At 44.4% G+C, this 22,813-nt stretch overlaps 2 protein-coding genes across 5 annotated transcripts in view; one reads left to right on the top strand and one right to left on the bottom strand.

Annotated features, from left to right (window-relative positions):
* The window catches only part of sgca (sarcoglycan, alpha), a 30,184-nt gene that overhangs the window by 434 nt on the left and 6,937 nt on the right, over positions 1 to 22,813 (top strand). The window contains exons 2-13 of one of the 4 annotated variants that reach the window (XR_015091651.1): positions 767 to 827; positions 929 to 1,045; positions 1,138 to 1,289; positions 2,336 to 2,402; positions 2,693 to 2,891; positions 2,967 to 3,135; positions 3,899 to 4,107; positions 4,182 to 4,208; positions 4,282 to 4,455; positions 4,521 to 4,547; positions 4,621 to 4,685; positions 20,860 to 20,933. Coding sequence is in view for 3 of the 4 variants with exons in the window: in XM_086064206.1 (XP_085920332.1) it covers positions 767 to 827; positions 929 to 1,045; positions 1,138 to 1,289; positions 2,336 to 2,402; positions 2,693 to 2,891; positions 2,967 to 3,135; positions 3,899 to 4,107; positions 4,182 to 4,208; positions 4,282 to 4,455; positions 4,521 to 4,547; positions 4,621 to 4,627 (1,209 nt within the window). In the remaining variant the exon portion in view is untranslated. Of the gene's footprint in view, positions 1 to 678; positions 828 to 928; positions 1,046 to 1,137; positions 1,290 to 2,335; positions 2,403 to 2,692; positions 2,892 to 2,966; positions 3,136 to 3,898; positions 4,108 to 4,181; positions 4,209 to 4,281; positions 4,456 to 4,520; positions 4,552 to 4,620; positions 4,906 to 20,859; positions 20,934 to 22,813 lie in introns of those variants that run through there. The other 3 variants (XM_086064206.1, XM_086064208.1, XM_086064207.1) reach the window with 3 other exon arrangements.
* col1a1b (collagen, type I, alpha 1b) lies at positions 6,209 to 20,229 on the bottom strand. Its single transcript, XM_086063722.1, has 51 exons — positions 20,007 to 20,229; positions 18,705 to 18,899; positions 17,599 to 17,618; positions 17,421 to 17,456; positions 16,885 to 16,977; positions 16,689 to 16,760; positions 16,555 to 16,599; positions 16,416 to 16,469; positions 16,270 to 16,323; positions 16,126 to 16,179; positions 15,995 to 16,048; positions 15,863 to 15,916; positions 15,729 to 15,773; positions 15,598 to 15,651; positions 15,459 to 15,503; positions 15,321 to 15,374; positions 14,830 to 14,928; positions 14,682 to 14,726; positions 14,497 to 14,595; positions 14,366 to 14,419; positions 14,171 to 14,278; positions 13,973 to 14,026; positions 13,789 to 13,887; positions 13,658 to 13,711; positions 13,485 to 13,583; positions 13,328 to 13,381; positions 13,167 to 13,220; positions 13,030 to 13,083; positions 12,886 to 12,939; positions 12,762 to 12,806; positions 12,579 to 12,677; positions 11,167 to 11,274; positions 10,961 to 11,068; positions 10,810 to 10,863; positions 10,664 to 10,717; positions 10,478 to 10,585; positions 10,332 to 10,385; positions 10,177 to 10,230; positions 9,939 to 10,100; positions 9,737 to 9,844; positions 9,546 to 9,653; positions 9,381 to 9,434; positions 9,184 to 9,291; positions 9,041 to 9,094; positions 8,853 to 8,960; positions 8,673 to 8,726; positions 8,474 to 8,581; positions 8,118 to 8,400; positions 7,851 to 8,041; positions 7,532 to 7,774; positions 6,209 to 7,440 (listed from the first exon to the last, which is right to left on the bottom strand). Exons 1-51 carry the CDS (start codon positions 20,086 to 20,088, stop codon positions 7,294 to 7,296), a joined length of 4,350 nt encoding a protein of 1,449 aa, XP_085919848.1. The 5' UTR covers positions 20,089 to 20,229; the 3' UTR covers positions 6,209 to 7,293.

Below are 22,813 nucleotides of genomic sequence, written 5' to 3'. Positions count from 1 at the left end.
AATATATAATATTGTTTCGATTTTATTTATTTATTTTTACTACGGAAAGTCAGGGGGACAGCTTTAGGTCGTTTGAACTAAAAATAAGTGTGCTTAGATGAAGGTTTAACTCAAGATTTATTCAAAATACTGTACTCTCAAATGAGTTTGTGTGGCTCAGAACAGACACGCGCCTTTTTACAGTGGGTTAATGGCGCCATCTTCAGGTGGCTTGCACTTTCTGATCACGTGATATATGATGTCTGTATTATGCAAATTAGGTTGTCCTCAGTGAACACTAAATATTTATATGGAATTTAAGGAGAAAATTACGACTAAGCACCAATATCTACCATTACAACGTAGTTGACATCCCAGGCCTTGATTTAATAGCTGAGAACTTGACAGTTATGGAGGACCAAACATACTGTAGATCTGAACATGCAATTATTACTCTAGGCTTACTTACAGTATATTTGCAGTTATACAGAAATTAGCAACATAATTTACTTCTTGAGCTGGGACGAGGGGAAGTGGCCAGCAGGCGAGTTATCATCTGTCTGGAAAGCCGAAATCCTTACAGATGAGCAGCCCATAATTGATGAAATATGAAATGATTGCCATTATTGACGCAAAATTGCATGTTATTAATTTGTATGTGTTAATGTCTTAACTATTTGTTTTAAATATCATCACCAGACAGAAGTGCGCCGCCTGTCTGGATATCATTGGGAGGCGGGAGTGACCAAAATAACCCTGGCCAATCTTTCTTACTGTGCACTTGCAGCTGTCAATCACAGGCCAAAACAAGATGGCAGGCTACAGGAGCTGGTTCCTCTTCCTAACAGGCAAGTTTTTCTTTCTTAACATATGTACAAGCACAAGCCATTGCTTTGTCACCTTGTCTGTGTCACTCACGTCAGGTTTGTTGTGCTTGATTATACAACAGTTGTGAGTTCGGCTCACGCGGAGATAAAAATCAACATCCCAGCAGGGAAGTTTTTCTCCTATGAGTTGATGAGGGAGACGTTCCAGAGTGACTTTGAGTCGCTGTCCCAGCTTTACCGTAAAAAGCCGTGCCCTGTTTTTTGTTTACCTAATGTATCCTAGTGAGCGTTGATATATATATATATATATATTTTTGTAACTCATGTACAGTGGGGCGCCTTTACGACGACCCAATGGTGTTCAAGTGCAACAAGCAGTACTTCCCGGATCTCCCCGGGTGGCTGCGCTTCACCCAGAGGCATCCCTACGACAACGGCTTTCTGTACGGGACCCCGATGTCTCCCGGGAAGAGTGTCATCGAGGTATTTGCATCCCTGTTAGGAATTCAGGGGGAGGAATTTGCAAGCTGCTCTAAAATGCCACATTGGGTTTATCTTTGGGAAGTTGTGGGAAAAAGCAGCCTTTCCCGTAGTGTCAACAAGGTGTTTTAACTAACAAATTTCCTCTTGCCTTTTTCCTTTTGCAAATGAAAACACTTGCTGAAAGTAACATTATTTAAAATAAATAAATCAAGCCAAAAAATGTTGGCACAAATAATAAATATTCAACCAACCTCGTTTGTGGGATTTGCTAAAGTGCATTATTTGGGTTCTACTTTGATGCGTTTGCATGAATTGGGGAAAAAACAGTAACCTTGGGAAAATATATTGAGTACGGTATGTAAACACGCTAATGTGACTTTTTCCTTTGCCAAAAGAAGTACAATGTGGCCTCTTTACCCAAAACCAAACATATTAAGACAGTTAGGTCATTTCTGGGAGCGTAAAAAAACATAAGATGTGATGCGTTTATGAGAAATTAGGAGAAAACAGCCTCTCTAAAGGAGTGTTATTGAGGTGTGTTTATGAACAAATAGCACTTTTTTCCATCTTCCAATTTAAAAACCCACTAAACATAAATAACATAGTTGAAGTTATTTACCCTTTTTAACCAATTCTGTAATTGATATTTTAACACAAAGCATACATATTGAGGCAGCTAGCTTGTTTCTAGCCATTGCTAAAATTGTAACTATGATAGCATTTGTAGGAAATGGGAAAAAAAACAGTGATGACTTTAACCACACCAGACATTTCAACACATAAAACAAATTGAGGCAGCTCGGTCATCTTTTGGATTCAGAAAAACGCCAAAGTTGAACTTTGATGCATTTGAGGGAAATAGGGAAAAAACAATGCTGACTTCTTCTTCAACCAAACCAGACATTTCAACACATTTTAAGGCAGCTACGGCATTTAGGCTGTTAGTGGGCATTGCAAAATGCCTTATTTAGGGTAAACTTTGATGCGTTTGGGGGAAATAGGGAAAAGCAAACTGACTTTCTCTGTTGTCATATCAATTCTGACAGATTTACGCCGTCAACAAGCGAAGCTACGAAACCACCAGGCAGATTCTCGTCCTTAACGTGATTGCAGGTACAATAATATATTTTTGATATTAAGTGTACCTTTACTTATGAGATTAATTAGTTCCGTGACCAAGCTTCAGTTTACTCACATTGTCAATTACATTTTTCATTTCGGTCACTAAAAAATGTTACGTTCACTTAGTAAAGAAAAATAACCTAATACAAAAGATGGCTTGTATCTAAAATTTTGGCTCACAACACAAAGAACAAAATTAGCCTAGCAACAGAAAAACTCATAAGTCAAGGTTCCACTGTAATTTCACTGGCCCTATGCTAACCTGACTCCCTCCCACTTAGCCAAGAGCCCACCATATCAGGCTGAGTTCTTCATCAAGCTACGGGAGATCGAGAAGGTGCTGCCCCCTGCTGTCCAGGATGAGATCAAGCAAGACCTGCAGAAGCTGTGGGACACTGAGGCCTTGGACATTGTCAACATCTCCAACGCTCTGGACCGCGGCGGCCGCGTGCCCCTCCCGTTGGCGGGACACTTTGAAGGGTAACGCCGCATTACGTTTGTGTCGCCATTTTCCCCACGCCGGTCGGTTGATCTCCTTTTCCCGCCTTGCGCCAGGGTGTACGTGAAGGTGGGATCAGAGCAGAACTTCTCTCCCTGCCTCCTGCGGGCACAAACACCAGAGCATCAGCGGCAGTGTGCAGCGGGCGCCAAGGTCAAGGTTCCTGGGGGGTGCAACTTCTGCAGCATTCCCAGCAACTGTATCAGTTGGTGCAGCACTGAGCTGGTGAGACCATTTTGCCAAGACCTGCAGGCTGGTTCGGCTTTGGGCTGCTCACTAATTTTCTTGTTAGCATATCAACTGCTAGCATGTTAGCATTTCATAAACACATGAGAAATAGTAGTCTACCTGAGTACATGACACAATGTAAAATTCTTCTCAATCTGCCTGAGCCTTGCCTGTACGTAGATTGCTACCTTGCCATATATTCGCATGTCATCTGTTAGCATGTTAGCATTTCATCTATCATGGTGTCTAATCAGCATCTTGATATGGCACACCTGTGAGGTGGGTTGGATTATCTCGGCAAAGGAGAAGTGCTCACCATCACAGATTTAGACTGGTTTGTGAACAATAATTTGAGAGAAATAGTGATATTGTGTATGTGGAAAAAAGTTTTAGATCTTTGAGTTCATCCCATAAATAATGGGAGCAAAAACAAAAGTGTTGCATTTATATTTTTGTTGAGTAATAGTACCCGACTAGAAGGTATAATATAAAATTTTTAGTGCTATATGTTGTATGTTGAGCATGTTAGTATTTTATAAATTATTATTCAAATTTAACACCCAACGACCCTGCGTGAAATCCTTTTTATCTGCCTGACTGCTTTTTGTATTCTATAGTTGCTGTCACTGTATGTTAGCATATTCGTTGTTAGCATGTTAGCATTTCCTTTGAAATAGTACCTGTATATAAATAGTATCCTAATCTGGCAGAATGTTCTCTCTGTACTCAGTTTTCTAACATTTTTCACCCGTCCTCGCAGTTCGATCTGTCCCAGGTCGAACCGAGCCCACCAGCACCTACCATGGGCTCCGGCGTGCTGGAGGCCGGCGAGAACTTCGAGCTACTCGAGTCCCCCGAAGACCGTAACTTTTTGCCCGACTACATTGTGACTGTCATCGTTCCGCTGGTGCTCGCCCTCATCCTGTGTCTGCTGCTCTCCTACATCATGTGCGGACGTCGCGAAGGCGTGTACGTTTTCAACTGCGCAAAACTTGACCTACTTTGTGGACACTCTGACTACAAAATGTGATGTTTTCTTACAGCGACAAGAGGAACGCAAAGACAAACCAGTAAGTAAAAAGTAGATCGCGCGATGGAATGGTTGTTAGCTATAATAATTTCACGCTGTTTTCTGTGCCACAGGATCCAGTTGTACCACCACCACACCATTCAGGACAACACTGACGAGCTGAGGACCATGGCGAACCACCGAGGCGTCCCCCCGCCACTCTCCACGCTGCCCATGTTCGACAGCCGCACAGGGGCCCCGCCGACGCCCTCCGAAAGCCCCCGAATGCCCCTCATCATGGCCCAGCAGTAAGAACCTTTTTCTTTACACCTTTTATTTAAAGTTTTCCTACTGACTTGCTGTCTCCTCGTAGAGACCCCCACGTGGACACGTTGCCAAGGTGAGGCTCCACTCATGCACATGTTTACATACCGTTCGACACAAGTCATCAAATGTTGCGTTTGCCTCTGCAGGAAATGAGAGCGACGACGGAGCGGCGGTCCAGGAGGACAGAATGTGTTGTGTGCTGTTTGCGTTTGTGAGTGTTTTTCTCTTTAAACGTTATTATGTCATTTCATATATGTTTTTGATTCTATAAAAATAATTATATTAGGAATAGAAAGTTAAAACACTCAGGTGTAATTTCACAAATGGGGCTACTGTTGAGTAACTACAAGTAATCATATAATCCATCATTTTATTTTGTGTGCCATTATTTCGGTGGGTACATATTATTTTTATATGGTTTTAATGATCATAGCCTGCAGAGGTGGCAAATCCAGGTCCAGAAAGTAAAAACCCTGCCACAGTTTGGCTTTAGCCCCAGGTGCTAGCTAGCTAGCTCCCATGGTGCTTATTTACCTGATAGCTAGCTAGCTAGCACCTGGGGCTAAAGCCAAACTGTGGCAGGGTTTTTACTTTCTGGACCTGGATTTGCCACCTCTACCGGCTCTAACAGTTAACATGGAGTCATTTAAGGTATAGTTATTTTTAAGATGCAAAATGATGATTCTGTGTTCATACAGAAGTAATCGAAAACATATGTATATTTACGCATTTTAATTGTATTAAAACATGTATCAGTTCTGAGGTTGGCTGTTCGAATCCTGTCTGGCCTTCCCACGTGGAGTTTGCATGTTCTCCCTTGTGCTTGTGTGGGTTTTCTACAGGTAATGCGGTTTCCTCCCATATTCAAAAACTATTGATTGAAGATAATATGGATTGAACACTAGACATTTTTCTCGGTGTGAATGGATCTTTTGTCTGTGCCTTGTGATTAGCTTGTGACAAGTGTGTACCCTTCCGCTTACCCAAAGCCAACTGGGATTGGCTGGAGTTCACCCATGACCCTAGTGAGGATAAGCGGTATAGAAGATAGATGGATGGAAATTGATATGCATGCGCATAGTAAGATAGACAAGCTCCTAATTTTAGATTACATTTATGTTTATTTTGCAGACAGTCCACCGGGTGGCGCCAGAGTAGCTTCTCATTTTAACGCTGCAAGGTCCAAAGCTTCGGTCCTTCCTTTTTTAATTTATTGCTATCCAAGGCTATTTATTGAGGTTTTTGGAGATGAACCTTTAAGAAATAAAGTGCTCTGTGTGTTTTAATGTTAGCAAGTGCATTTTTGTTTTGGAAAAAAATCCTAAAAAGTTTGATTCTGTGGGATGACGCGCAAGAGACGGTGTACTAGTGGTTAGCATGTCTGCCCCACAATTCTGAGGCTCAGGGTTTAAGTCTCGGCTCCGGGTTTCCTTTGTGGCATGTTTTCCCCTTGCTTGGGTACTCCCGACTTCCTCCTGCATTCCAAAAATGCTTGTTATCTTCGTTAAATTGTCCAAAAACGGTTTGCAAGTGCCCAGTCCAGGGTGTACCCCAACTGTCGCCCAAAGTCATCTCGGAGACTCCGGGTGACCCGTAACCCTAGGGAGGACAAGCAGTATAGAAAATGGATGAGTGGAAATGGAAAATAGTTGGCTATGTTTTTTTTCCACTGCTGCTCGTAGCCATTTTAGGTTTCACAACAGTTGCAAGACAGGACAGTGACAAGTCGGCCACTGAGTAGAACCACTTCACATGCTTTATTTCAGCACCCAGCAAAAATAATTAAAAACATCTTGATTTATTATACATGTACAACACAAGTACACAATCTCTCCTTTTCAACCATGAAAGTGGGTCTGCTTCCTGGTTGTTGGTTTTTTTTTTTCCATCTTGAGACAACAACAAACAACATAAACAACAGGGCGGGAGATGTGTGATAGTTTTTCTTTTAGTGAAAATGAGTCAGAAAAAGAACAACAACGGGCAGGAGATGTAAATTGAAATGGTCACTTTTGTTTTTATCTACATTGACATGCGTTTACAAAAAACAATTGCACGGCAAAGACAACAAGACAACGAGTCAATTAAGTAGCACCAAAGAGTTCCGCGGGCATACGAGTGGTCAAAATTACAGTATGACAGCGAATGTCTCACCATCACAACAAGGGGACCTCATTGAGTTGGTTCTATAGCACCTTGACGCGTTTGCATGCTCCCCAATAGACTTGTTGTGTAAAATATGACCCTTTTCCTTGAAGAAAAAAAAACATGGCGGTGACTTCTTGTTATGAGGTATCCATCAAAGCAATGAAGGTGCATTTTTTTTTCTTTCTTTTTTTTTTGCATTCCGATGGGACAATTTTACAACAAGGAGACACGTCACACTTTTTACAATTTATTTAACACCAGGAAAAAATGGTACATATCATTTGTTGTTTCTTAATGTCCTTCCGCAGTTTGGGCGAATAACGGCAAAAGTCACCTGCGTTTCTTTGCGATAATTCATGTTTTTTCTTTCTCAAACTCCAAGGGAGACATTTTACACAAGCAAATATGTTCTTGTTGCCGTTGGAAACGAACAGATTTGTCTATTTTTGTTCTCGTTTTTTTTATAAAGTGTCCTTGTGGAGTGGCAGTCCAGAAACGTCTCACGATTGGAAACAAAACAAAAAAATCTTCAGTGGAGTGGTTTTAAGCGTGTGGACCGATGGTGGCCGAATGAGTTTTGAATGCATAAGAAATAGGATTTTTAGAGATGACTGCTAGAAAAAAAACAACAATGTCATGTCCATATTTCTTCCTTTTTTTTCCTCTCCTCTTTACAAGAAGCAAACAGGGCCAACTTCGACGCCAAATTCCTGATCAGGGGCACCAACATCCATAGGAGCAATGTCAATGATTGGCAGGCGGGATGTTTTCGATGTCTTGTAGTCGATGACTGTCTTGCCCCATGAGCCAGTGTGTGACTGTGGACAGAAAACCAGGAAAAAAAAAGCTCAGAAACTGTACAGACATTGGCATTTTGCATTTCAAATGTGAAACGGGCCTGGGGCTTACCGTGCAGCCATCCTCGCTGACGCTGTATGTGAAGCGGCTGTTGCCCTCGGCTCTGATCTCCACGTCGTTGGAGCCCTGGAGCAGCAGGGCCTTCTTGAGGTTGCCGGAGGCTGAGTCCATGTAGGCGATGCTGTTCTTGCAGTGGTATGTGATGTTCTGAGAGGCCTGGTTGGCCATCAGGCGCATGAAGGTCATCTGGATGTTGACATCCTCGACATCAGCTCCATCGGTGCCATACTGGAACTGGGTGGAATAAGTAGAAGATATTATCAAAAAGCTCTCAGTGCTTGGACACATAAAAAGCGTAGTCTTTTCTTACCTGGAATCCTCCGGTCATGGACTCGCTGAACCAGACGTGCTTCTTCTCTCTGGGGTTCCTGCTCATGTACCAGTTCTTCATGGGCACGGAGGACTGGCTGGGGTAGATGCAAGTCTCGCCACTCTCCATGTTGCAGTGGACCTTGATGGCATCCAGAGGGGAGCCCTGGTTGGGATCCACCCAGTAGGTGCCTGGAGAGATGGATCATGTAAGACCACTATCGAGTGCACAAGTTATTTTTACAGGTCTGTCGATATGCCCACTCACCGCTCTGCCATTCGGGATGGCACATTCTCAGGTCACGGCACATGCGGGCTGGGCTCTTCTGGGTGCCATCGGGGCTTCTGAGCTTCTCGATCCTCTTGGTCAGAGACTCCAGAGTGGTGTCGACCTCCATGTCGCGATCGCGGAGGACACTGGGGTCGTCAGCACGGTAATGGCCAGAGCGGTAGGGATCGGGGGCCTTCTCCTGAATAGGCTGGCTGATGAAGTCGAATCCGCCACCGGGAGCACCAGGGGGTCCAGCAGGTCCGGGAGGTCCAGGAGGACCCTAGAAGACATAACAGGAGATTAGAAACCTCTCACATCCAAGGTGAAAGTTCAAGCATGTGGCGGAAACTTACAGAAGGTCCCATCTCTCCATTGCGACCACGAGGTCCGGGAGGTCCAATAGGTCCAGGCATACCGTTCATGCCATCTTTGCCATGGGAGCCGGTAGATCCAGCAGGTCCCTAAGGAGCAAAAGAGTATAATCCTGCATATAAAGAAATCTGGAAGCCACCACACAGGATCACCACAATTTTTAGTACAGATTGTACTCACTCTTGGTCCAGCAGGTCCAGAGGCTCCAGCGGGTCCTCTCTCTCCAGAAGTTCCCTTGAGTCAGAAGAAGTCGCCATAAGCATGTAAAGAGAATCTCAATGACATACAGTACCTCAATAAATCAACCCAGACTGAACTGGTTTTGTGATGGATGCATCAGGGGTTAAAAGTTGTACTCACAGAAGGCCCAGGCATACCCTGCATGCCAGTGAATCCTCTGTGTCCTTTGTGGCCTCTGTCTCCACCCTCACCAGACTCTCCTCTGTCTCCCTTACCTCCGGCAGGTCCCTTTATGACAAAACAATGGACATGTGAAGTTGATGTACCATTTCATGTCCACAAAGAGAAAAAAAGAATGAGGAACCTACAGCAGGACCACGAGCACCAGCAGAGCCAGCAGGACCGGCAGGACCAGCGGGACCCTGGCAATGAGAAATAGTTAAAATGTCAGCACACTTGAAAATCAGAGGACAATGAGATTTTCAATATTTCACTCAAGACAGGGACGTACAGGCTCTCCACGATCGCCAGACTTGCCAGAGGGACCAAAAGCTCCAGGGGCACCAGGAGCACCAGGAGGTCCTGGGGGTCCAGCAATACCAGCCTCACCACGGTTTCCCTATAGAGGACACAGTCAAAGAGGCAACTCATCTTATTGCAGTCTGTTTTAAAATGTTTAAAAGGTGAATTTTGATGTAGATTGTTTACCTTAGCACCAGCAACTCCATCGCGACCAGGTGCACCATCGTGTCCTTGAGATCCCTGAAGAAAATCAACCATATTATGTTATTTTGCAAAGTAGACAAGCTAGCTAAGATCTAAATACTGAAGTGATCAGAATCTAATTAGAAGCAAACAAACAGCAGCTCATACCTCACGGCCAGCTTCTCCGGAAGCACCAGAGAGTCCAGGGGCTCCAGCTGGTCCAGGGGGTCCACGGGCACCAACGGGTCCACCAGGTCCCTGCTTTCCAGGCTCACCCTGAATCAAAACATTTATGAGTATGAGAAACCGTGTCCATTTCAAAATGGTCAGAGTTAAGTGATCTCTCAGGGAACACTTACAGAAGGTCCAGGCAGACCACCAAAACCACGCTCTCCACGCAGTCCAGGGAGACCGACAATACCACGCTGTCCACCAATACCTTGTGGTCCGAACAGACCAGGGGCACCCTGCAAAGAAGGACACATTGTGTCAGTTCAAACCAACAAAGGACAGTCCATTATTTTGTTTTAACAAAGGCCAAATAACTCTAGGTTTACTTACAGCGGAACCATCGGAACCAGGGGATCCTCTCTCGCCAGAAACTCCAGCGATTCCAACAGCACCAGGCTCACCAGGACGACCGGCGGGACCAGTCTCACCACGAGCTCCTCTTGCGCCATCTTTGCCAACGGGGCCTCCGGGTCCTGGGGGTCCAGCAGCTCCCTGCAGATACACACTGAGAGGTCATATCGTTGCTGATATAACAGGTGTTCAGAGCCAAAAAATGAGAGACACTTACAGAGGGACCAGCGGGTCCAACTCTGCCAGCAGGTCCGGGGAAACCAGTAACACCCTGTACAATAACACAGGAGGTAAAACTTGGAACTGAAAGTTTGGGCTCTAATATTGTAAGTTTATCGTGTTTAAGCACACAAAGCCTCTCAAGATACTTACAGGAGATCCAGCACCACCACGAGCACCCTTGGCTCCAGGAGGACCATTAAGTCCCTGTGGATACATGTATTTGAAGATGAGACTGGAGGTACACTTTTAAAATGAAGACTACAAGTGAATGTGACTTGATTAAACAGAAATCCCACCTGAGGTCCAGCAGGTCCAACAGGTCCACTGGGACCAGGAGCACCAGCATCTCCCTTGGGTCCAGTATTACCAGTCTCTCCCTTGGCACCAGCCTGACCGTCAGCACCCTAATTTCGAAGGAAAGGACATTTGTGTAAAGTCTTGGTCATCCTTCAACGATGGTTTAGACAAAATCAGGTTCTTACAGGGGGTCCGGCAAATCCAGCAGGGCCAGCAGGGCCAGCCTCTCCACGCTCACCCTGTAGGCATGAAGTCATAAGAATACACATCTGTACATACTGAAGATACAAATCCTCAGTCTTGTTTTTTGAACAATTGGAGAAAAACTTACAGAGGAACCACGAGGTCCGGTAGGTCCAACAGATCCAACAGGGCCAGACTCACCCTAGAATCACATACAAAAGAGATCAGATGACTCCCTTTGATGTGGTGGAGAGCACCACCAACTTGACATGTGGGCAATCAAAATAAAGGTATCTTACCTTCTCACCCTGAGAACCAGGAGGTCCGGGGGGTCCGATAGGGCCGCTCATACCGCGGTTGCCATCTTTGCCGGCGATACCTTCACCTCCCTTGGCACCAGCCTCACCCTGAGCGGTACAAATTGCACGTGTTAATGTTCATGTGGCATTATGGCTAATGTCACTTGCCACTGACACAATTTGGAAAGAAGTTAAGTGATTCTTACTCTCTCTCCCTTGACTCCTGACAGACCACCAGCTCCACGCTCGCCAGGCATTCCCTGCATACCGGGGCTTCCTGCGGCACCGTTGGCACCAGGGGCACCGGGCTCTCCCTGCACACATAAATAGGAGAATTGTCATTACACAATATGTCATCAAATGTACAGTGAAGTCAAAACACTCAACTGATTTGATTTCTCTTAATCAAGCAGCTGTATTTACAGACTTCAAGTCCAATCACAGACAAAAAAGATACAAAAGATAAAACAAGAAGGTACAAAACTAAGATAATCATAAGAAAATACATGCACCAAACAAGGGGCCGCAGTATGAATGTGTCTAGATCTGGGACTGGTATCCTGTCCATTGCACTTAAATTTCATTGTTTGAGTCATTTATCCAGCAGATAAATTTGTAGATTTGCTTTGCTTGTATGGCCTGCAGTGCAAAGTATTGATTCTTGCACTTACAAACATTTCACTGCATTAGTCTGTCTAGGTCTACTGAGTAAGGATCTTAGACTACTGCAAGCTGTGGGATTTTTCAATAATGTGTAGTCAAGAACATTTAGATGATTATGGTCATTGGTTCTACAGTACAGACCACAATCACAGTCTTTGCAGACCACACCATTCAACATCTATTGGAGGCCTGCACTACTAGGAGTGAGGACCATCTGGTCATCTGCATAAATTATATTGTTCACTAATACATTTCCAATTATACATCCAGTTTTGCAGGTCCTCATTTCATTGGACAAATCATCCATATAGAAATTAAAAAATTAGAATCGGGAGTCAAAATTCCCCCTTGCCTGATGCCAAATGGAGTTGAGACACTATTTCTCCATTTTACCTGTATTGTCTGATAAACATACCAATAAACTAGGCATACTCTGATCCAACTTTTTAAATAATTTCCTGTGATTAATGTGATCAAATGCTTTTTAAGTATACACGAAACAGACAGAAAAACATGAATGAGCCATTCTGTATGTTTCCCCCCCCCACCATGTCTAAGACATAAGTAAACATGTCAGCGCTATCTTTAGCTTTAAAGCTAAACTGATCGCCTGGAGACTTTATATAACCTGAGAAACATAATTGTTTTCTAAGCCTTTGGACAGTCCTGCCAGTACAGATTTATAAGTGTAGATTTGGATACGTCAGGAAATTTGAGTTTAGCATGATAGTTAGCATGAAACTAGCTGCCTAGCTAGCAGGCAACAAACACCTGCATGATATGATATCGGAGTGTTTATTATTGTACAAAATGACCTAATTCTTGGTGGCATTTAAATAAGCAATGTTGAACATGTTTCTACTCCTGTGTGGGATTTCTGGACGCAAGTGAAAAACGAAAACAATGCAGTTTACAGTCTTCATGTACCTAACCTAGAAGGGTTTCTTCAACTTACCTTAGCTCCATCATTACCAGCAGGGCCAGGGGAACCACGGGGTCCAGTTGGGCCGTTGACACCAGGAGTACCACGCTCACCAGGGAAACCTCTGTCTCCCTGAGCGAAAGAAAGAGGATCAGGATCAGTCAGGTGCAAATGACATCCAATGAACCAGGCTTAGCTGATTTGCTGGATACTCACTCTAGGTCCAGATGGGCCATGAGGTCCGACCTCACCAGGACCACCCTGGTCAAAGGAGACAAAAGTTAATAATCAATACAGTCCTTGAGAAACCTCATGATGTAATGATGATTCCCATTCTTACCTGCTCACCAGGCTTGCCAGTCTCGCCAGTAGCACCTTGGGGTCCGGGAAGTCCCTGTTTAAGGTAGAGAAGCAGAATATTAACACACGTCCAAAAATCTACCAACCAGAGATCCAATTGCTACGGTGATGTTCTTGAGCTCACTTGGAATCCAGAAGGTCCAGCAGGGCCTCCGTCTCCCTTCTCTCCAGCAGGTCCCTGAAGAAGAACACCAAGTGATCAGACCTCAGACCCTAATTGTCTTCATGCTTCTACTGCGTGACGTGTGTGATGATACTTACAGCAGGGCCAGAAGGTCCAGGAGCACCAGCATCACCATCTTTGCCAGGGGCACCCTGAGAACAGCACAGGAGTCTGACTCAGCTTTTTGTGGATGTAAAGTTGAACTCACGGTCTGTTTCACAGTAGAAGTATTGAACTCAAATAAAATAGTAGCACTTACGACAGCGCCCATAGCACCAGAAGGTCCTTTCTCGCCAGCCTTGCCGTTCTCACCCTAATCAAAAGAACAACAATAATGTAAGGATCTGGTGGAGATTTAGCATGGTACCGCAAACTATCTTGACTTTTCAGACAAAATTGCTCAGTGTTGCACTCACAGAAACTCCCTTGGGTCCGGGGAATCCCATAACTCCAGGCTGTCCTCTGGCTCCACCGGGGCCAGCAGGTCCAGAGCGTCCATCTTGTCCAGGAGGACCCTTAAAGATCATAAGGAGTTGAACATGGATTCCACCGTGTGCTCGAGCCGTCTCAGGAATGAATTTGAACTTACAGCGGGTCCAACTTTGCCATCAGCACCAGTGCTTCCGGGGCTACCGGTCATACCCTGTGGAGAGATTCTGCATGTTTAGATCTCATCCATTCTGAAATGTTGGACTGCAGGTTATGCAGAACAGATCTCACCTTGGATCCAGGGGCGCCAGGAGCGCCAGAACTTCCGGACTCACCAGTGGCTCCTTGAGGTCCGGCAGGGCCGGTGGCACCACGCTCACCAGGTCCTCCCTATCACATGAAGAAGGTTAAAACAAAAGCCTTGATCTGGCAATACAATCATGGGAATCAATCAGGAAGTCACTCAATAACTTACCTTACCACCAACACCTCCATCAGCTCCAGGGAAACCACGGGCACCAGGGGCACCCTGAGAGAACAAGGTGACACCATTACTGCGTGGTAAAGATTCTATTCAGTAAAGTTTGCAGTAATCTTCATGAAACTTGGTGGATCAATAGCACAAATAAAAAGTTCATCAAAGATTTGGCAAAATAATGAGGCAGTAACATACACGCTCTCCAGCAGGTCCACGGGGTCCACCAGCACCAGGCTCACCACGAGGTCCTCTTTTGCCCTCCTCACCAGATGGGCCAGAAAGTCCCTGAATTCCAGCTGGGCCCTAATGAGGAAGAAAATCAAGGAAGTTTCGTTACTGTCATACAATTTGAAGAGTGATGATAAATTATTATTTTTTGCCAAAACTTACAGTCTCTCCCTTGACACCAGGCTCTCCCTTGGGACCAGAATTACCTGGGTCACCCTGATGACAGAAGCACAAACTGTCAATATCATATGCGTGCCAAAAACAAAAATCATTGTCTTCTGTTGACTACTCACGTTGTTACCCTTAGGACCAGGAGCACCGACGGCACCCTGACCTCCAGCGGGACCACGAGCACCGGGGAAACCGGGAGCACCAGCAATACCAGCGGGACCCTGTAGGATAAAGAGAGCAGGTGTCACAACCAGTTCCCGATCTGGATGTGAGTGTACCAACTGTATTCCTTCTGTGCGATACTTACAGTAGCACCCTTGGCACCAGGGGCGCCATCAGTTCCTGGAGCACCCTATGGAAGCAGGATCAACACCACCATCAAGTTTAGTTACCTTATCAGAACATGTGACAATGGATCTGATAATGCAGAAAAGGGATGTGCGGCCAAAACTCACAGCAGCTCCAGCAGCTCCACCGGGTCCTGGGTTACCGGGCTCACCACGAGCTCCCTGGGCTCCCTCGGCACCACGGGCTCCTTGGGTACCGCTCTCACCCTGAGCAGGAAAATAACATTGAAAGATGTCATATTTAATGTAACTCATACATCGTAATCATGCTGAACAAAAATCCAACTTCTCTAAACCGCTTATCGCCACTAGAGCGTGTTCTGGAGCCTATCCCAGTTGTCTTTGGGCGAGAGGTGGGGTACACCTTGAAATGGTCACTAGCCAGACGTAGGCTGAACGGAAATGTTAAAGTAATAGTGTTTTTCATTGCACCTTGTCCTAATGTTAGCATTGTGTCATCCTAGCTAGCTAATGACATCTTGTGGCAACAAAGAACCTGCTAGGACTTGCTAAGACTTCCACATGAAGAGGAACACCTAAACTACCAATCACGATTTTAGCATTGCAGAAACTTAAACGTCCTCTTTTGGGTGACTTACCTTCATACCAGCACCGCCAGGGAATCCAGGGGGTCCAGAAGGTCCAGTGGCTCCCTGAAACATGAAGACACAGGACGTTAGCAGACAATTCCAAAGAATACTAACACAGTGGACCTGCAAGTAAAATGAAATACTCACAGGGGGTCCAGCAGGGCCAGAATTGCCATCGTTACCACGAGCACCCTGCAGAGGAGGCGTTCAAGTGTAAGTCAAATCAAAGAGAGGATACAAATGGTAAAAGCATTTCTGCAGTCATAGTCAAGCTTGTAGTGCTTACAGCAGGGCCAGCAGGTCCGGGACGGCCTCTCTCACCGGGAAGACCGCGAGCGCCCTGGGGAATGAAGATAACATTTTAGGGTTTGTCTCCATGAGTAGAATCTGATTAATGGAGGGATGAGTAAAACCTACCATGGCTCCGGGGATACCGTTCTCACCAGAGGAACCAGACTCTCCCTGTAGACAGACACAGAGATGGTTTCACACGGCTCACCAAATCTGAAGGGTTTAAGGACAGAGGTCCAGCCTTCCGTCCTTCCTCTTACCTTAGGTCCAGCGGGTCCACCATCTCCCTTAGCACCATCCAAGCCGTTGAAACCCTGCGGACAAAATCAGCGGTGTGACATTAACAGGATGACAACACACATCACAGAGTCCCACTGCAAATGCCAACTCACTCTGTGTCCCTTGATGCCAGGAAGTCCGGGGGTTCCGGGGAATCCGCGGGTACCCTACAGCAGGAGGAAATTGTCAACCAGGCTCTTGCGTCACCTGATCTTTGCGCCTCTTCCCTGTGGCAATTACTCACCTGCATGCCAGAGGCTCCACGCTCACCGGGGCGTCCAGCTTTGCCAGCCTCACCCTATTGACACAAAGGGACATGGTTAGCGCATGTGTTGGGGACAAGTAAAAGATGGACATTAAGAATGATCGGTAAACCCCGGGCCCTTACATCGTCTCCGTTCTTTCCGTGGGGGCCAGCGGGACCGCGAGCGCCCATGGGGCCCTGAAGCACAAAAGAACGATCACATTAGAATTTTTTTTATATCAGCAGCAGGTTGGGGTAAGTGGTGAAAAAGAAAGCTTGAGGATACTCACAGAAGCTCCGGGCTCACCAGGCTCACCGGCGGGACCAGTGAAACCCTGAGGACCCTGATGGACAACAAATCCAGAAGATTAACCAAACAACATCTACACTGAAGAAGCATGACTGAGAATCGATGAGGGGGATACTTACAGCAGATCCGGGAGGTCCAGAAGGACCACGAGGACCCATTGGACCCTGTTGATGAAGACGGGTGAGAAGTCAGAACAAGCATTGAGGAACCAGGTGCATCCTGATTTAGCAAAAGCAAGTAAGTGCCTTCATACCATGGGGCCGGGCATTTGTGGGCCGCCACTGGACTTGGTGTGGTCTGTATAGCTCATTTGAGGAGAGAAGTTCTGTCAACGGAGACAAAGGTGAAGAATTAGCTGCTGGGCTTTGAAGACAGGTTATGAAAAACAAAAAAATAATCCAGTGTCCATCAGGATTAATTTAATACTATTGTATTTGAATTGAACATACTCCGCCAAGGCCAGGGGGGCCAGGGGGACCAGGTGGGCCGGGAAGTCCAGGCTGTCCGGGGATTCCATCATTTCCAGGAGGACCCATGGGACCCTGGAAAGATAACAGTTGAACCATTAGCTGTGAAAGAATGGTTAGTTTGTGACCAAATTGATATTTGATGTAGATTTGACATCAATTTGTGCAACTGATTGCACTTAAATCTGTCTTGAAATCAATCTCCAAAGTGGACTTAAACCTTTGGCTGACAAAGTGGCTATGCTACCACTTGAACTTGAACTTTTAAAGCCCCGGTGAACTTTTGACCTGAATATCGTTGCCACGATGACATCATCGCCCAATAGCGTTTGCTTGTTAATATACTGGAATAATTTTTTTTATCATACTAAGAGGCCAAAATGTCACTAAAAGATGTGAAACGGTCTGAAGTAATCGGACTGCAGATGGATAACCTGTTTCATATAGAGGTTGACAACCAGATGCTATGTTAATGTTACACTATAATAAATAATAATGAATATATTTGCATAACTTACCGCATCTCCCTTGGCACCATCGTCTCCCTTGTTTCCCTACAGACAGACAAAATAAACGAGAGTGAGGCTATGCGGCCTACCCAATATATGCTATGTAGCATGCAGAGGCTAATCAGAGAGCTCATTTTCAGGAAGCATGCAGTCACATTCATAAAGGGTCAATCAAATGTGGCATTACCTCTTGAGGGTTCATGGGTCCTACGGAAGGAAAAGAAGGACAAACGGGTCACACACTGTCCACCTGATAAGTTTAAAAACTACACAGCCTTAATTAGCTTTTGAAGCTAATTTTACAGCCACACAATAAAGCTAACTGAATATGGCAACATTTCACATAAATTGCAATAATCATTTGTGATTTGCAGTGCAGGAATGACAATACAATTAAAAACCAGCAATTTACGGAAACAGGCGCCACATAGCCTACATTCTTCTGCCTGGCTTCGTGACCATGCAGCTCAAAATTCAGTTTTGTAGAACTGGGCTTATTCAGGGAAATCGGGAAAAAAAATTTAAACATAAAATGTGCCAAAACAGAGGACACATGGAGGTGACATAATGGTAAAACTGTAGAAGTACCACATGAAATGTTAGCTTCCATGATCCATCACATGATTGATGCGAGAATTTATCGTGTGCAAAATTTGTTGTCAGTTTTATCATTGCAAACTGATGTCGTTTATGGTTTGCAAACTATGTTGTCGGGTATTATTTACAATCTTTGTTGTTGTTAGCTTGATCAATGACAAACTTGGTCGTCAGTCTGGGTTATCGATTACAAACTTTGGTGTCGGTATGCTTAGTGTTTGCGTACTTTGGTATCGTTTGGTGTGTTTTTAATGTTTGCTGTTGTACTGTTTATCGTTTACAAACTTTGTTGTGTTTATAATTAGCAATTTCGGTTATCCTTGTGATTTTTCAATTACTAACGTTGTTGTTTGGTATGTTTGCAAATATTGTTGTAGTTCAGTTTATCATTTGCATACATTGATGACATCTGGCTATCGAATCGCAAAAAAAAAAAAAAAAAATCTGTGACAAAAGTGATGTTTTTGTTTTTAAAGGACTGAGGAAAGCAATATTTTTCGGAGGAAGTTACATATCCAAGCTGTACATGAATCCCAAGCAATTCCTATGAAAATCCCCAGGGGGCGTGCAAAGGACGTCCATCTTGTTAGGTGCTCAAACTGGGCACAAGTTGTCGCCGCAAAAAAAATTAAAAAATAAACGATCTGAACGGCGCACAGTGTTGAGGGTTGAGGAGCACGGAGGGTGAAGTAGTACCGTCTTGGTCGGGGCAAATGGGACAACATTCTCCCTCTGGGATGATGGGGTCGGCGCAGTCAGAAGAGTCCTCGCAGATGACCTCGTCGCACATCACTGTGCCGCTGTCGCAAACACAGATCTGGCACGGCTCCGGTTTCCACACATCCTTGTCGTTGTACAACTGTCCGTCAAGTGTGCAGCTGCCAAATGAGCCTGCGCGACAACAACGTCTTGGTCAGACACTCGGGGCATCAAAGCACCGTAGCATTGGGTGTTAATTCGAGACAAGTCATTGACAACATTTAATTCTTAAATTTGTACTAGAAGCGCCTTCTCCCCTTTTCATACTTTCAACATGCATGATGAGCACAATGAATAAAGGCAGGTAACAGCAGCTTTTCATAAGCTTTTCACATTTATGACATTTGTGGTAAAATTTTGATTATTTTTTTTAACTGTCCAGCAATGGGCCTTCGTACATTCCGAACAGGAAGTGGACCCTTATTTAACTGATGGTGGGCGTTCAAGACCTCTTATTAGGGACAGACGTGGCAGTATCAAAGTTGACCGCCAGAGGGTAGTGTTGCCCCACAAAAGAACGCCCTCCTCCGACTCTGTGATTAATTGACGCGCTACGTCACATCTCAGCAATTTTTCCATTGTCTCCCCTCCTTTTTTTCCCCCCAGCGTTCCAAAAACTGTTCGACTTTTGAAGATTTTAGTTTTTTTAACCATAGATATACGATCTTCATTATTATTATTATTCACAACCAATTTTAATGCCTCAATCCAAACTCACTACGGCTTTGATGATTGATTGATTTAAACTTATTCAATAAAGGAACACAAGAGGTTTTTTTTTTTTTTTTGGGTGGAAATAAGTGAATCTTAGCAGAAGTGCTCATAATTAAGACGTCTCCCAAACTGACAATATTTTGAAGATTGGCTGACTTTGAAAATTTCGAGTTAGGCTGCCCTCCTAAAATGATCAAAGTAAGACGTTCTGTCGTGGAAAAAAAAAGGTGTTCTGTCGCTTTCTCTTGGTGGCCCCTCTGAATCTAAACATGTGTCAGAGAGAAGAGATGCAGCTGCACTCCCTTAGGAGGACGCTCACTGAGCATGTATGTGCATGCCAAGAAAAAAACACACACAATCCACTCCTGCTCAAATGGACCTCCAAGAGAACCCCAAAAAAGGCATCCAGAATGAGCATCGTCTCTTTCCAGGGCTCAGTCCAATCCCGATGAGGCCCTACTGCTCCTAAACCCCCCCCCTCCACCCGCGAAAACAAAAATATCAACGTTATAAAGTGATACTTACTGTCATCCTCGCCTTGACCTCTCACCACCAGCACAGCTGCGCTGAGCAAAAGCGCTAACCGAATATCCACAAAGCTGAACATGTCTAAATATTAGACATGTAGATTCTTTGCGACAGGGTGGGTCCTTTTTTCGTCTCCTCAAACGCCACTCATACAAGGTAGGGTCCGGTCTGTGTGTGTAACTCCAATCCAGACCCCAGCAGAAACTCCCTACTGCCTCAACAAATCACTTAGCGGGGTTTTTATATGCCCCGAGCTTTTTTGGGGAGGGCCTCAAGCGCGCGCACCCTCCTCGCAGTGTGCACGGGGCGGGGGGGCGGGAAGAGGGCTGGTGGGTGTCTTTAAACATGTCTCGTGCAGGAAAAAAAGTTGGTGCTCGATGATGGGGAGGATCATTGACACGCTCGACGCGCTTTGAGTAAGGTTGCTTCCTCGTGGACTCTTCACACATTTGGATGTGATCGATAAAGTGATCGGTTATCAGTTTTGGTGTAAAACACGTCCCCTCTCGCTTCCCAGTCCTTTATTCCTCTTACAATATGAAGGCAAAAAGATGGATCACCCGTGTAGTTACACACCATCCATCGGCCTATTAAACGACCCGATTATGCTTTGTGTAGGCACACCGTATTAAAGCCATTCAATAAAACACACAGCGGAATGTTCAAAACACGCACACGTTGACGCTCGAGAAGACGTAAGACAGAAAGAAGAGAGGAGAAAAAAGCTGGCAGGCCCACAAAGCATCCAGCCTGCTTACAATGTGGACACGTTGCAGCTTCTACACGTTGGCCGTGTCTGACCTCTCATTTCGCTCAAACTCCTCCTCTCTTTCTCTCTCTCCTTCCTTAGAGAAGAAGAAGAAGAAGAAGAAGCAGTCTGGGATCAATAAAAGATGTGAACACGAGGCCTTGTCGAGCACACAGGTTAGGACGTTTCAGTCTTCTCGTGGCTGTAATCTAAAGATAGATTGTCTTTGTTACTAGTTTTAGAAGCCCGAGTCAGAGCAATAATCATCTTCGTCACAGTAGTATTCATTAATAGTCAATAATAGATAGTAATTGTCGGAGTTGTAGTGGAGTCAAAGTGAAAGCAGTAATACTAACCCTAAATGGTAAAAGAAGTACTAGTCATATAATAGTAGTGTCGCAGTGACGATAGTAATGGTTACAGGAAAAGTAGCAGTGCTACTAGTTGTAGTTTTTGTGCCTGGAATAGTATTACATTACAGGGTTTTTCCTGTGTACAAAATTCAGAGGCGGCCACCCCCACCTTGTTTGCTCCCCAGCGCCAGCCTAAGTGACTGATAATAAATGAATGAATGCTTTAACATGATAAGAGTCATATTCTCATTGGAACTATTCTATTTATTTAGATATTGGTCTTATTATTGAAACATGGAATTATTATATGCTGCCTGTAAAAAATGAAAGCGAGTCAGTTGAATTGACAGAATACATGCACTTCATGGCACATGGTCAGGATTAGGGATGTTCGATACCATTTTTTTCCCCCCTGACCGATACGCAACTCTTGACTAGAGAAGTCACCGCTACTGACACCAAATACCAATACCACTGGTAAATAAAAATCCCCACCCATAAATGACAGATGATTAAAAAAAAAAAACCTTTATATCCCAATTTATTATTTTTCCTTAAAATTGCATGAAGGTAATGGCAAATTTGTATTCATGTCATTTCAAATTTTTTGTCTAATGGTATTGGTCACCGCCGTGAGTACCGATACCTTAACATAAGACTGGTATTGTCACCGATACCGATACCTGGTATCGGTAGTCATCTCAATTTGAGCCAGGAAAAACCCTGCATTACTAATAGGAGCAGTAGTACTCATTGCAGTAGAAGTAGTTGTAGCGATAGAAGGAGTAGTAGCAGTAATATTAGTACTACTGTTAGTCAGAGGTGGGTAGAGTAGCCAAAAAATGTACTCAAGTAAAAGTAGTGTTACTTCAAAAATAATATGACTCAAGTAAAAGTAAAAAGTAGTCATAAGGAAAAAAAAGTATTTGCTGAAAAGAATACTTAAGTAAGTCTGATTTATTTTTAAAAACAATGTCATCAGACGGACAAAAACAAAATGATGTGCAAATTCTGGCGTCTTCAAATCACAAAATAAAATTAAATAAAAAACGAGTTGAGCTCAAACCACAGTGGACAGCAGACACGTTAGCCCAAGTATGCGCAATCCATTCACAAATTGTGGCCTAACTCGCTCGGCGCTGCCTCCCAGTCTAATCAGCAAAGGTGGCAGTGAAACCATCTCAGTTGACGCTTTCGGGTTCTCATCATGCCTGCCAGTCCTCAACCAGGGACACATTTCCTTTATATAAGCAATGTGTCCGCGCAAATGCTCGCACACAGTCAGTCAAGCAACATTTACAGATTTTGGAACTCGGTGCACACGAAAAGGCGCACCTCGTTATTAGACAAGACGTCGATTTTTGAGAAAATTTAAGACTTTTCACTTTTTCACTGCCATTGACGGCTATAGACGTCAAAAAATCATTTGAACTATTTAAATTTCACTTTTTCCCCCACTTTTGTTAGCAAGAGTATGAAAGCCTAGAAAAAAAGTATTGTACATTTAGAACAGATATAAAATTTGTGATTAATCGTGAATTGACTATCGAAGTCATGCAATTAATTACAATTAAAAGATATAATCGCCTGACGCGATAAAAAAAAGAAGAGAAAAGATTATTAAAAATTAGAGACGTCAGGCGATGAATTTTTTTTATCGGAATTAATCGCACGACTTCACTAGTTAACTCACGATTAATCAC

This window comes from Leptonotus elevatus, chromosome 20, assembly GCF_054856555.1.
Source record: "Leptonotus elevatus isolate MCC_2025b chromosome 20, RoL_Lele_1.0, whole genome shotgun sequence".
Lineage (NCBI taxonomy): Eukaryota > Metazoa > Chordata > Actinopteri > Syngnathiformes > Syngnathidae > Leptonotus > Leptonotus elevatus.
The sequence above is the reverse complement of the archived record's forward strand: the minus strand, read 5'-3'. Positions and strand labels throughout refer to the sequence as shown.